This window comes from Emys orbicularis, chromosome 10 (genome assembly GCF_028017835.1).
Source record: "Emys orbicularis isolate rEmyOrb1 chromosome 10, rEmyOrb1.hap1, whole genome shotgun sequence".
Classification (NCBI taxonomy): Eukaryota; Metazoa; Chordata; order Testudines; family Emydidae; genus Emys; species Emys orbicularis.
This window is the reverse complement of record NC_088692.1, coordinates 70,472,519-70,487,406: the sequence shown is the minus strand read 5'-3', so window position 1 is coordinate 70,487,406 and position 14,888 is coordinate 70,472,519. Positions and strand designations below refer to the sequence as shown.

At 42.9% G+C, this 14,888-nt stretch overlaps 1 protein-coding gene across 1 annotated transcript in view; it reads left to right on the top strand.

The window, feature by feature from the left end:
- Positions 1–328: 328 nt before the first annotated feature.
- FBN1 (fibrillin 1) overlaps positions 329–14,888 on the top strand; it is a 216,908-nt gene continuing 202,348 nt past the window's right edge. Inside the window, exon 1 of the mRNA XM_065412313.1 lies at positions 329–504. Within this exon, the coding sequence (XP_065268385.1) occupies positions 329–504 (176 nt within the window). The remainder of the gene's footprint in view (positions 505–14,888) is intronic.

The following is a 14,888-nucleotide window of genomic DNA, read 5'->3' as shown; positions in this document are numbered from 1 at the left end:
CCGGGAGTGAGGGGGGGCTATGCCGGGCTGCAGCCTGGGCGCCTGGGGAAGAGACAGGCTGCGCAGTGGCCGGGCTCCGGGCAAGGGCGAGCGGAGGAGCTGCGCATTGCGCGCTGTGGCGGCTCGCTCTGGCAGCTGGGGATGGGGGTGGTGTGGGGAATGGCTGAGGTCTCGCTCCGTGTCACTGAAAACCCTTCTCCTCCCCTCCCCTCTTGCAGCTGATCGGGAGTCGGTCGGCTGGGACCTGCGGATTTAGGCGGCGGGGGAGGAAGGAGAAGCCACTTGCAGCGCTCCGAGCCCAGGCGAGCCGGAGAAGGGAGGCGGCGCGATGTGGCTGGGTAGGCTGCTGAAGTTCGCCCTGGGATTTACAGTGATTTTATCTTCCTATACGAGCGAAGGTGCTGAAGGGAATTTGGAGGCTGATAACGTGAAGGAAACCAGAGCCAGCAGAGCCAAGAGGAGAGGACAAGGCGGAGGCGGAGGAGGACACGATGCGCTCAAAGGGTAATTGGATGGGGGGTGGGAACCACGGGGTGTTTGTACATAACAGAACCTGCTGCACCTTAAGGCTACAAGGGCAATTGCTGTGAAGTGGCACCATCCTTGGGACTTGTTAGTGTTTTCGCAGCGTCCAGTTCCCACAATGGGCTTCAGCGAAAGGGAGGTCAGAGAGTTTGGGACAAATTGGATTGTTACAGTAGAAGAAAAGCCACTGTTATTACCCAGCCTGGTGAGACCTAGTGCAGTTGGGGTGGTACTTTCCTTGGAGCCCCTGAAGTTGTAAGGAGGCAAGATCTGGCTGTCTCTGTTCTCTTATGTTTAGTGAGGGTTATACTTCCCCCAAATCAAGCTCTGAGTGTGGGGTAGTGGTAACTATTGATCTGCAACATCCTGCCCTCACCTATTAAATACAGTAAAAGGGTGTGATCATGTTGACAAAAGCAAGGAAAGTCCAAGCTAAGACTGCGGCTGAGATTCTTGCTGCTCTGTTCTTAGCTTAGGGTGACCAGATGTCCCGATTTTATAGGGACAGTCCCGATTTTGGGGTCTTTTTCTTATATAGGCTCCCATTACCCCCCACCCCGTCCCGATTTTTCACATTTGCTGTCTGGTCACCCTAGCTGGTCATAGATATACCATGTGCACTATACACTGAGCACAACAGGACTGGTAAGGATACGTTTTCGGCCTGATCCTGCATTCCCTGTGTACCCAAAACTTCCAGGAACTTTAGTGGGAGATTTGGATGAACCAGGATTGTACAATCCAGTCTTTGATTTTTTGATAACTGTTAATTTTAACTCAAAGATTATTATATTTTAATGTTTTGTTGCTTGTTAATTTAATTTCCAGAAAAGAAAATAGAAAAAACCCAATCCCATTTCCCCTCTCCCCCCCTTTTTAAAAATAATTAGGGACAGTCTTTCATTCCTTGTTCACACAGGACTCCCATTGTTTGCCTAAAAAAGAATGCCCATAACGCCAACCCTTTCAGATCAATTATGGTCTGTCATGCCTATTTAGACCATTTTGTAATATGTATCATTGCTCATTTGGTACCATTATGGTCTGATGTATAAAATATGTACCATCCTCACAATGCCACTCTTCTGGAGCTATTAATATCTAGTATTAGTAGCTACATTGGCATATGCCCTAAGTACTCTTAAGTGTAATAAAATCATGGTGAAATGTCATGGTGCAGGCTTAGTAGTTTATTTTCAGTATTAAAGATTTCAGCCTGTAAAACAAAATGTCTTTAAAAATGCTGAAACAACACATTTCAAAACTTAATTGTTTTGTTAAATGGGAAACCTCAAAATAATACCTCATCACTGTATGGGTGTGTAATGTGGATTCCTGCCCCATCACCAGGGCAAAATTCTCAACTGTTGAAAATAGAGTTTATATGAATGTTCTTATACAAGCCTAGCTATATTGATATTAGCAGGCAGCACAAATGAGCTGAATGCTGCAGTCTTTAATCTGGGAAATATTTATCTTGAAATCAATGGGAGTTTTGCGTGAGTAAGAAGTGCAAGATTGGCGCTTATATTTTTCCTTATTTCATTATTTGCCTAATAAGGAAACATTATGGTTTTATTCTTAGAGGGTTAGATACATGGAATTCATTCTTTTGCCAAATTATGCATATAATGATCATGACGTATATCTATATGTAAGTGTGCAATGTGGTAATTTTATAGTTCCTTGAGCGAGGAGGTGTCTCAGGTTACTTTATCCTTTCTGGGCATCATCTTGCAAAAAAACATACTCAAGTGATCAGTGTTTACTCATCCAAATAGTTTCAACAGCGTGGGTTTGCATGGTCAGGCCCTTTACTTCCAGGTGTCTTGTCACCAGAGAGATAGCTGGGCAGTGCACATTCTGGCACTTCTTACTTGGGCAAAACTGCTGTTGATGGCAAGGACTGCAAGCAAAGATTGCAAAGATAACTGTAAATAATAAAAGCTCTCAAAGGGTTAGAGAATTACTTTTCAGACATATATTTACTATTCGTACTATGACTTTCAACCATTTTCCCCCCTTTGCATAATTTGGGTTCTGAGTTAAAGTATCAAGTTGAAAAACATTATTACTTAATCATGGGACCAAATTCTGCCTTCCAGTACATGTGTTGTCTTCAGTGGGAGTTGCATGTGTGTGCTGGAAGACACAATTGCTTTGTTGAAAATAACCCTTACTGTCTTTTTCTGGGTTGTTTAGAAAGTAATTAAAAAAAGCAAGAACAAATAGTTGAAATCAACAGCTTTTTCAAATATGATATTGCAAGTGTTGATTACTGCTGAAAACTGAAGAAATAGCACAACTGTCTAGTCCTGTGATTTGCTTCATGAGTTAGACATCTTTTATTTATAAAATATGTTGTAGCAATTGCATAAGAAATATTTGCGAGTGAGTTAATGTATTTTAGACAACACGAGAGTTTAGAGTTAACAGCAATATTAGTTTTAGACATTCCATTTGACCATGGCTTGGTTAATTATTTGGAATATTACAATTCTGATTTAGCGCCCTGGAAAGCAGATACTTAACAAGCTTATAGCATTTTGCCAAAGGGTCTGATCCAGTAAAACACTAAACAAATCATTAGTTCATTCAGTCATTATTAGTCCCTTTTTTGCACCTCATACTTAAGGCTGACAGTAAAAAGTGACCAAATTGTTTAAGCAGTTGGAAATCTTTTCTTCTGTTAGCCATATAAACATCCTTATCATTGTTATGGGAAGTCCTGTTGGACATTTCCAATTTGGAAATCACAAGGACTTTCTTTGGTGTGGCAGTCTAATGTACAAAAAGAGCTGTCATTTTAACAGACAGGGTTGGGGTTAATTCTGAGAAATCCATATGGAAAATAGGCACTGAGTATATAGGAATTGCAGATACATTAGACAGAGAATCAATGGTTGTTAAATAGACTTAAAACATTATTAGAAAATTCACTTGACCAGGAGAAGACACATTCACATTATTTTTCTCATTTGTCCATCCGTACAAATATCTTTGGAGCTCTGAGAATTATAATATAAATCATAATGGTAGACTTTGTTTTCATGTTACTATAGTTCAGATAGTCTTTTGGGGGGGGGGGCGCAAGTAAGTCTGAATCTGGTTTTACAGTGTTTTCTGCTATTGATGGTCAGTGCGTGGACATGGGTGCCTCTTCAAAGATTTTCAGAGAGAAAATTGTAGTAGACTTTTCATTAGTGTTTGTTTGGTTAAACGAACACTGAAAAGCATGTAGCTTTTAAAAATATTAAGATTCTATGGGAACATGTTGGTTTTATATGTAAAATAATACAATTAGGGTTTACTGTTAATTTGTATCTAATTTCATACTAATTCTGTATTTTATTGCAAGTTTAAAGTTGGTTATTTTCTTCCTCACTATCATTGCTTTATCAGTTATGCCGATGAGATGGCTGAAAGCTAGAAGAGGACTTTAGCTGGAGCAGATGCTCCTCTATGTTAGCCTGAGCCTTAAGACTTCAAGCCTGCTGCTTGTCCTGTAACTTAGAATTCTGACTCAAACATTATGCCATGGAGCAAATGTCATTTTAGCAAAAGCTGAATCCCTTGTGTTTTAAAATCAGTTCCTCTAATCTAACATGCATGTTTACATGCTAGTTACATATTTTTATTAGTTGATCAGAAAACTATTATCAAGGTAGTAACTGTTTTTTCAGAAAGTATAATTTGATTTTTCGGTGTCAGTTTCCATATCCAAATACATACTGCAACATGGTAAATAGACGTATCTCTGGAATCCATTATGGTTTACCCTATAAGATGTTTAAAATAATAAACACCTTATGTGTATATAGATAGATCTTTCATCCAGAAGAGTCCCAAGAGCTTTAAAGACTGTTAGTATATTATATTGTAAGGGTCTTATCCTGTAACCCTTGAATTCTAAAACTCTCACTGTTGTCACTTGGAGTTGTGCCCAAGTAAGGACTGCTGGACTGGGCCTCCAATGGGAAACTTCCTAAATAATATACACTTGAAGAACATGATGTGTAAACTTAACCCTTGGATATAAAGTAAAAGTCAGTTATTTCTTATGATCTGGTCCCTTTTGGACTAAATGGCAGAGAGATATTTTGTTTTATTATGGTTATCTACATTGATTAGAATTTCTTCCCAAAATGGGGCAAAAACCTTGTAACTTTAAAAAGAGTGAAACAATTACTAAATAAGACAAGTGGTTATTTGCTTCCTCTCAAAGTGTAATTGTGAAAGAGAGTAATGCCTAGCTTAACAATCAGTTGAAACTGAAATTTTAAAATGACTAAGGTTTCTTTGAGGTAGCTGAATCATGAGATAACAGATTATTCTAAATAAGACTATAATTAAATAAATTCATACTAGAACTGTACGGTTGTTTTTTTTAAATTGGAAATGATAGTTAGTGAATATTACAGAACAGAATAGTTGGCACTGATCTGATTCATGAAACTCTGAGTGAAACAAATTAAGCTCTGCTACAGCAGATTATTATCCTTTTGGGATTAAATGTTGCTTGCCTTAGTCCCGAAAGCAAGATGCACTGGTTTTACAGGGGCCAAATAAACTTGAATAAACCAGGCAGGTTTTTGTCTTTCATTTGCATCCCTGCTTACTGAAATAAAATAAGTCTTATAAATCTATAACATAATTCCAGTTTTCTAATATATAATTAAGGCTTCTGGTTTTCATTTAAAACCAATACTTGCCACTAAAAACCTGCTGAAGAAAAGCAGACTTACCGTACTGGTAAATATTGGTTTATACTGAAAACCTCAAACATTTTTCTTACCACTTCTGGCCTACACACCTCTGGCTGTCCACTTATGCCACACCCAGTCAGTGTCAGACTCTGGACCTGAGTGAAACTGAAAGCTGAAAACTTTGAATTGGGAACAAAGTGAAAAGAATGTAAATGCAGGGCAAATTGGGTCTTTTGGCTTTAGAGATGTTTGCCAGTACATATCTCTCGTAAATTGCAGCATTAAGAGGGAACACCATCAACTTGAAATCTTGAAATTAACAAACTGCTGCTATTTTTTTTAATATATATATACAATGTGATAGCAATCAGTCTGAGTTTGGTCGCTTACAAACACAGAGGAAGGCATAGTTCAAGTCCCATAGATCTTGCATCCATAGTGGCTTTAAATTGTAAGATTCCAGTACTAGCAGATCCTGAGGCAAAATTAAGGCCTTTGACAGTTAAAAGTAGTTTTGGGTACTACACTTGTCCCTGAGTCTACTTGCCATTGATGGTAGTTGTTACAATGACATTTTCCTGTACATGAACTAAGGTCTAATTCAGGTCAGAATGAAATGAGTGAGGAGATTTTGGCTTAGTCCCTAATGTACATGTGAACATAAGAATGGTCATACTGGGTCAGACCAAAGGTCCATCCGGCCCAATATCCTGTCTACCGACAGTAGCCAATACCAGGTGCCCAGAGGGAGTGAACCTAACAGGTAATGATCAAGTGATCTCTCTCCTGCCATCCATCTCCACCCTCTGACAAACATAGGCTAGGGACACCATTCCTTACCCATCCTGGCTAATGGCCATTAATGGACTTAACCTCCATGAATTTATCTAGTTCTCTTTTAAACCATGTTATAGTCCTAGCCTTCACAACCTCCTCAGGCAAGGAGTTCCACAGGTTGACTGTGCGCTGTGTGAAGAACTTCCTTTTATTTGTTTTAAACCTGCTGCCCATTAATTTCATTTGGTGCCCCTAGTTCTTATATTATGGGAACAAGTAAATAACTTTTCCTTATTCACTTTCTCCACACCACTCATGATTTTATATACCTCTATCATATCCCCCTTAGTCTCCTCTTTTCCAAGCTGAAAAGTCCTAGCCCAGGGGTGGGCAACGTTCGGCACGCGGCTCGCCAGGGTAAGCACCCTGGCGGGCCGGGCCAGTTTTATTTACCTGCTGACGCGGCAGGTTCGGCCGATCGCGGCCCCCACTGGCCACGGTTCGCCGTCCCGGGCCAATGGGGGCGGCGAGAAGCGGCGCGGGTGAGCGATGTGCTGGCCGTGGCTTCTCGCCGCCCCCATTGGCCCGGGACGGCGAACCGCGACCAGTGGGGGCCGCGATCGGCCGAACCTGCCGCGTCAGCAGGTAAATAAAACTGGCCCGGCCCGCCAGGGTGCTTACCCTGGCGAGCCGCGTGCCGAACGTTGCCGACCCCTGTCCTAGCCTCTTTAATCTCTCCTCATATGGGACCCGTTCCAAACCCCTACTCATTTTAGTTGCCCTTCTCTGAACCTTTTCTACTGCCAGTATATCTTTTTTTGAGATGAGGAGACCACATCTGTATGCAGTATTCAAGATGTGGACGTACCATGGATTTGCTCATAGAGTAATAAGGGCAATAAGATATTCTCCGTCTTATTCTCTATCCCTTTTTTAATGATTGATTCCTAACATCCTGTTTGCTTTTTTGATTGCCGTTGCACAGTGCGTGGACATCTTCAGAGAACTATCCACGATGACTCCAAGATCTCTTTCCTGATTAATTGTAGCTAAATTAGCCCCCATCATATTATATGTATAGTTGGGGTTATTTTTTCCAGTGTGCATTACTTTACATTTATCCACATTAAATTTCATTTGCTATTTTGTTGCCCAATCACTTAGTTTTGTGAGATCTTTTTGAAGTTCTTCACAGTCTGCTTTGGTCTTAACTATCTTGAGCGGTTTAGTATCATCTGCAAACTTTGCCACCTCACTGTTTACCCCTTTCTCCAGATCATTTATGAATAAGTTGAATAGGATTGGTCTAGGACTGACCCTTGGGGAACACCACTAGTTACCCCTCTCCATTCTGAAAATTTACCATTTATTCCTATCCTTTGTTCCCTGTCTTTTAACCACTTCTCAATCCATGAAAGGATCTTCTCTCTTATCCCATGACAACTTAATTTACGTAAGAGACTTTGGTGAGGGACCTTGTCAAAGGCTTTCTGGAAATCTAAGTACATTATGTCCACTGGATCCCCCTTGTCCACATGTTTGTTGACCCCTTCAAAGAAATCTAATAGATTAGTAAGACATGATTTCCCTTTACAGAAACCATGTTGACTTTTGCCCAACAATTTATGTTCTTCTATGTGTCTGATAATTTTATTCTTTACTATTGTTTCAACTAATTTGCCCGGTACTGATGTTAGACTTACTTGTCTGTAATTGCCGGGATCGCCTCTAGAGCCCTTTTTAAATATTGTCATTACATTAGCTATCTTCCAGTCATTGGGTACAGAAGCTGATTTAAAGGACAGGTTACAAACCATAGTTAATAGTTCCGCAATTTCACATTTGAGTTCTTTCAGAACTCTTGGGTGAATGCCATCTGGTCCCGGTGACTTGTTACTGTTAAGTTTATCAATTAATTCCAAAACTTCCTCTAGTGACACTTCAATCTGTGACAATTCCTCAGATTTATCACCTACAAAGGACAGCTCAGGTTTGGGAATCTCCCTAACATCCTCAGCTACGAAGACTGAAGCAAAGAATTCATTTAGTTTCTCCGCAATGACTTTATCGTCTTTAAGCGCTCCTTTTGTATCTCGATTGTCCAGGGGCCCCACTGGTTGTTCAGCAGGCTTCCTGCTTCTGATGTACTTAAAAAACATTTTGTTACTACCTTTTGAGTTTTTGGCTAGCTGATCTTCAAACTCCTTTTTGGCTTTTCTTATTACACTTTTACACTTAATTTGGCAGTGTTTATGCTCCTTTCTATTTATCTCACTAGGATTTGACTTCCACTTTTTAAAAGATGCCTTTTAATCTCACTGCTTCTTTTACATGGTTGTTAAGCCACGGTGGCTCCTTTTTAGTTCTTTTACTGTGTTTTTTAATTTGGGGTATACATTTAAGTTGGGGTATACATTTATGTGGATCCTCTCGTGCCTAAAAAACAGAGTATGAGACTATTTGATAAAGGCAGGGCCACCCAGAGGATTCCGGGGGCCTGGGGTCTTCGGCGGCGGGGGGATTAAATCGCATTTAATCCTTGATAATACAGATGTCTTCCTCTGTGTGCTGATTAATTAGTCTGTTGGTTTTTTTTATGAGAATATTTATTTTTCAGTGAATTTAGTGAAAGCTGTCTTATAGCCCTGGAACCCTCTATTCACAGCTAGGAGCAGTGCAAGTATCCCCACACCACCTTGCCAATATGTCAGTCTTGTTCTGGAGCTTCTAGGAGTGAGAGAGTAATTCAGTCTCCAGGTCCATGAGGTCCCTGTGCTCTCCATTTATACTTCTAATTATTGTGGTGTGACCATCAGCTCTCTATAAACTGGATTACCCAAGACACCCCAAAGATCCTGCTTTGTGATCTGCATTGGCAGATTCCTGGGCCTGTGTGGATCACAATTTAGGATTGGGGACCCATCCAAATAATTTCAGGCAGATCACTGAAAAGCAATCAAGAATCATCATCAAGGGCAGTATTCCAACCAGCAAGTGACCTGGAGGCTCTATATTCCATTACCAGTCTCCTGAGCCACCCTGCTCCCCAGCACGTCTTTCTTTCTTCCATCAAATGCAGATGTTTTAACTGGATTCTGAGTCAGGGCACAATTATCTTTTGACATGCTGGTTGTGTATTATTTGATAGTTGAGCCAGAAACCCTCAATTGAAAAAACCCAAGTTATTCTATAGATTCTCAGTAATAAATCGTAACTAGAACAGAGAGAGTAAACAGACTATAAGTAAAGCGAATACAGCACAGCTGCTCTGCAATACAGGATGAAACATAGCTGTAGCGTAAATATTGTAAAACTGGCTCCAGGCAATCAGGTGAAGCCTGATCACCAAGTGCCACTTTGCCAGGAAGACACTTCGATGTGCAGATCAGGGTGAGATATTTTTGCCTGCTTAATTGACTGCGCAGGATAGACCATGGCAGGCTGCCTAGCAGGCTGCAAAGTGGGGGTCACAATTGGCCATTGGACAGGGTATATGATTGGACCACTTTCTGCCTGTCCAACAGGCTGGGGGTTTCATGATGGCTAGCCCTGTAGCCTGGAAAGTGAAACACAGTAGTCTGGCATGGATTAGGAAAGGTCATGTGCAAAGCTGGCTACATGTGACCAAGTGATTGGCAGGTCAGAAGTGGGGTCATGCTATGACTCCTGTTTACAGGGCTAGATATGTAATAGGACTTGAATCTGTTTCCACGTGCCTGTTCCACTGCATCATTTTCCTGTAGGGATGTGTAGGGTGTTGGCTTTCCATGGTTTGGTATCCATGTGTGTGCTATGGCTTCTGATTTTGTATTGGTGTCTTTTTTTTTATTTCTTGTATTGCCTTGCCTGTAGGACTGTACCCTTTTGATATGTGTCCATCTGCAGACCGTTTATTTGCTGCAGTTTACCATGTTAGGTCAGATGGGCAGTGGTCACCCAAAGACGGGCGAGTGGTAACCAGTGCATAGAAACTGAACGCTTAGTTGGAGTGGGGCTGGAGGAAGAGTAACAGTGGCAGAATAAAGTCTAATTGTCGTAACCTGCATGGAAGTTGGAGGGAGGAGCGCAGGTTGCAGGAGGGAAGGGTTTGGAGAAGGCACCAGGAAGCCAGTCTGTGTGCATGTGGCTGGAATGGTAGCTGCAGTTGCGGCACCTCTGTTTATAGTTTTTAATAAAGACAGTTTAGTTTTAGAAACATGGAGGCCTCTCATGTTATTACCCACCACGTGGTACATGAAATACTGATCATTCTTGGTTGTGGGCCAGTCTGCACACTGCTCGATAGATTCAGCCTGAGCTCATATGGTTGTCTCATTACGCAGGCAAACTACTCTGCATGGGGCTTACCACACCTATTCTGGGTAGTTTGGGCCTGTATTTGGGCTCAAGGACCCTGGCAATTTGATGTAGGCCTAGGTCCTTATAAGTCTCTTTGGAGGAGGTAGGAGGGACATTTTGGCTTGGGCTGCCTACCTGCCCTCTTACATTGGCTGTTGTTGAATGAAGTTGTAGCCTTTGTTTTCCGCTCAGGTTCATTTATCTCCTCATTGGTGTGCTGCCATTCAGCAAAAGTGTTGCTCACTTAGTACAAAGAGTGTCTTGTTTGTTATGACTTGTGTTCCATATTTAACTCTGAATGGACTTTAAAGAAAGTTTTCATCGGGGTTATTTTGGACACATCTGTGCATTTAGCTGCATCTGATTACTAGCACATTGACAACATGGGGACCTAACAAAAGCACCGTTGAACTGTTTGCATAACGAAGCAAAAGAGAACTCCTTTTCATAGAAATGTATTGAGCAAAGACACACGGGCCATGTCCTACCACTATTTGGAAAAACCCTCATAGGTACTAGTGAATTTCTACTCATAGAGGCCCCCAGGAATCATTCTGGGGTGGGGGAATAATTTATATTCCTCCCACCCCTCCCACACCAACCTGGAAGTGGGATCTTCTTCCCCTAAACCTGCAGATATTTGAAGATCCATGAGAAAGCTTTGACACACAGAGGTGGTTGAGACTTGTAGGTGAGAGCCTCCTGCATAGAAGTTTTTTTGTTTGGTTTTTGTTTTTGTTTTTTTGCTGCTCCCCATGTCTAAAGTGAACAACAAAGTACCTTTCAATAGCTCTTCTTGAGAGCTCCAGCTCAGGCCAACTACTATACTCTGTAATACCATTCGATGTCTTACAGGACATAAAACCTTAGAAGTAATATTCTCTCCTTGTTTGGTGGCTGGAAGTCACTTTGGGCCATTCCTGGGTCAAACAGAATGGAATGCACAAAAGATGAGCGATCCACCTGGACTGGAGAGCTGCTGAGGCTAAACCACTTCTGAGGAGGAAGGAAGCACTCCCCAAATGAGTCCATATACTGTTTATGTAGCCGCACATCCTTCCCCTGCCTCTCTTCCCAGGGCCACAAACTCATCTCAGACTGATTGTCATATTTCATGTGGACCTCTTTGTTCTTGGAGTGGGGAGGGAGGAGTGTGGAAAGCAGGTTCCTTTGTGGCTGGACAGCAGTCCGCCACAGAGAGATGCTGAATGGGAGCACGTGCCTCAAAGACAATGGCTTGGTTGACAACTCCAAAGCTAAAGATGGCTGATTTCCCTTCTTGTGGCTGTTGGGATGGGCTAAAGTAGAGTGTCCACTAGCAGCAGCCCTTTCCCACTCCTCCACACCAGACATATTTAATTTACTTTAAAAAACACAGGAACAGTCTTGCTAACTGCAGGAGTTCAAAAACCACAAGTCCTCTCACCCTTAGATTGGCCTAAAAATCACAGGAGTTGAGGGGGTGAGGGAGAAGTTCAGGCAGATTTTCAAAGGCATGAACAGCAGTTAGGTGCCTAGCTCCTATTGACTTTCAACGGCAGGGAGGTTCCCAAGTGCCAGTTGTGCCTTTGAAAATCTCTCCCAAAATCATGCTGTTTGGCCATCTGTCTGGATTTTGAACTCCCCCTGTCTCTCCACTGCCCCCAACATGTTTTCAACAATGGAGCTTGAAAATTCAACTTTCAGAGCATACAGAGTGCGTGCTCACAAATTCAGGTCCCCTTTCCCCTGTTCACCTGCTCCCTAACTTACTTCCATTTCAATGCCTGCCCCTCCTTGGCTGCCTCCCCCAGTCCCTCACTCTCCCAGCCTCACTGGCAACATCCTGCAACTCCAATCCTCTGCGAGCTTCCAACAGGTGCTACCAGTCTCTAGCCTGCAGCGTTAGGGTGGATTCCCTTGAGCTCTTTCCTCTAATACTCCCCAACACTCCACACACCTTCATGTCCTGTGGTGGAGGTGAGACTGCTGCTGTTGTCCTCAGAGAGAGGCTGCTCAGCTGTGTTGTGCTTTGCCTGCTCCGCTCAGAGTACACAAGATGTGTGCAAGCAGCCTCTAGCGGCCGAAGCAGGAAACGCCATGCAAATCCCGCAAAATTCCTGAGCTGCTTTTGTTTCCTTGTGAGACTGTAAGAGACTCCCACAATTGACCCCAATCACTGGCAATGAGATTGTGAATGTTGGCAGTGGTGCAGAAACCTTGACCTAGTCCCTCCCTCGCTCCCCGGCTGGAAGTACCTTGGGGTGACTACAGACATCTGCCTTGGCCCTAAAAGGTGAGGTGAAGGGAAGGATTGGGGTATGCCATCCCTTGAGCATGTCTATAGTTCTTGCTCATGGAATGCATGGGAGACCCTTCATTCCCTTTTATGGACCATGCTTGGTTGGCCCAGCATGCCGTTAGTTTCCATGGCATGCTGGGGCTCATGTGCCTCATACTGCCACGTAAATTGGTCTAGGGCTGGACCCACTGACATTAGCATGTAGAACAATGAGAGAATGTGCCTAAGAATTTGCCATTCTATGGCTAAGCGTGAGAACAATGCATGGCTGTCAAGTCAGATGAATCTGTCCCTGCAAAATGATGACAGGAAGATTCCGTGAACCAGTGTAGCAGAGTCCCCCGATGTCAAATACCATCACCCAATTGCTGTATTTGGCGGGCACAGTATGATAGGAGCTGGGGTTTGCAGGATGTTCAGTGTTGCTGAAGGAAAGATCTTGCAGGTCATTTTGAGTTCCTGACATGCGCATTGGCCTCAGGACTGCAGAGCCAAGGACACCTGTGGAGCTACTAAGTCTGTTCTTTCCTCAGCTGAACTGAGCCAAGATTCTCGGATAGTAGTACCATCCTGTGAGGAGTAATTATCATGTTAAACTCACTGCATGGCACAGACACACCACACTCTCACACTACAGGGGAAGAAAATCAGACAGTCATAAGAGATCCTGTGTATGCCACACATACATGTGCATGAAACATGGCACAAGAATTTGGTGACATGGGACAGATGCTTAATATCTTCTTTATGGGATAATAAGCACTATGGCTGAGCACTCTGGTTGTTTGTACTGAGACAAAGCACAATGGTAAAAATGCCGCATTTTGCTTGAGGATGATAACTGGCAAAACTAGTTTAATAATCAGTGGGATGTGTGAAAATCAGCTGTCATAGAAATACATGATTTTAAAAACTCTATCTAGTTCATTGCTTCACAGTTTTGTTGGAGTTTGAGTAGGTTAAGTCTGGACTAAAACTTCAGGGCCAAGTCAACCGTCAATGGAGCTACCCCAGTTTACAGCAGCTGATGAATGGGCCCCACCTCAGGAAACTGGGGAGCTCTGCGCATGGATAGGCACACACAGGTGTCCGCAAAGCCATTTTACAGTAAAAGGTAATGATATGATTACAGATGGCTTTAAACAGGGTAATAAGGCCAAACCTGCATACCTTTAGAATTCTTCAGTGGCATTTACTGGCATACTGGATATACTTTAACACTCTGAGCCAAATTTGTAAAGGCCAGGCACTTTTAACTGCATGTGTGAATGTGGACACTTAGCCAAAGACCTCATTTCCATTCATAATTAAGTACCATGTTTAAGAGGTCAGTTTTGTTTCTGCTATTACTTTTGGATGCAGTGTTTCCAGGCACCACCTTTGCTCAAAAAAGGAGGAGACTGGATGGAGGCCCCTTTAAAAATCTGGCCTATTGTATTAGTTTGATTTTTACCTTTGGCACCAGGAAGCTGTCTTTTTACATGAAGCAGATGCCAATTGTTGGAGCTAAGGAGTTAAGAAAAGACCATTCTTAACATCAATGAACTTTTCCTTGAAAATAAGAGTCCAGGTGCATTTTTTTGTGGTGGGGGGAATGGGGAGCAGAGAGGTTAGAGATTTCACCCTGTATCTGATCATTACAACATCCTTCCCCTTGTCCAGTTTAACTAACTGCTTTTTCTCCATTTCAATTCAGTCTTTATCTGGCAAGCAAACTGTCTCTGCTACTCTCTCAGCCTTGCTCTGCCCACTCTGTCTAGCCTCTGTCTAATTTATTCCAAACCCACGCTTGATTCATCCCTGGGTTACGCCAGCTTTGACTAGTGTATGGCAGGGCTCCTGGCAGATTGTCTGTCTGTGGTACATCTCCCAGCAATGCCAGCAACTCTCATGCACAGATGGGCAGTGTCTTCCCAGTAATGAGCTGTGCTTTCTGTGAAGGGTCATGGCCAGGGCAGCTGGGGGATGTGAACATTCATCACCACCCCAGGCAGACTTCACCATGGGGCTCCTACACTAGTCTGGCTACATTTCAGAGCTGCCTTCCCCTGTCAAAACCGCTGGGAAGGGCAGCAGTGCACATGCCACCAGCCTTTCCCTGGAATCGAATTCTCCCCACTCCTGCTGCTGCCTCATTAAGGGAAACTCTTCCCTTTCCCCAGCTCCTGTCACACTATTTGGCAGTCACAGTGCTTGGGTGATGGTGCTTGATATTGGAGTGACTCTGCTACACTGGTTCATGGAATCTTCCTGTCTCTTAC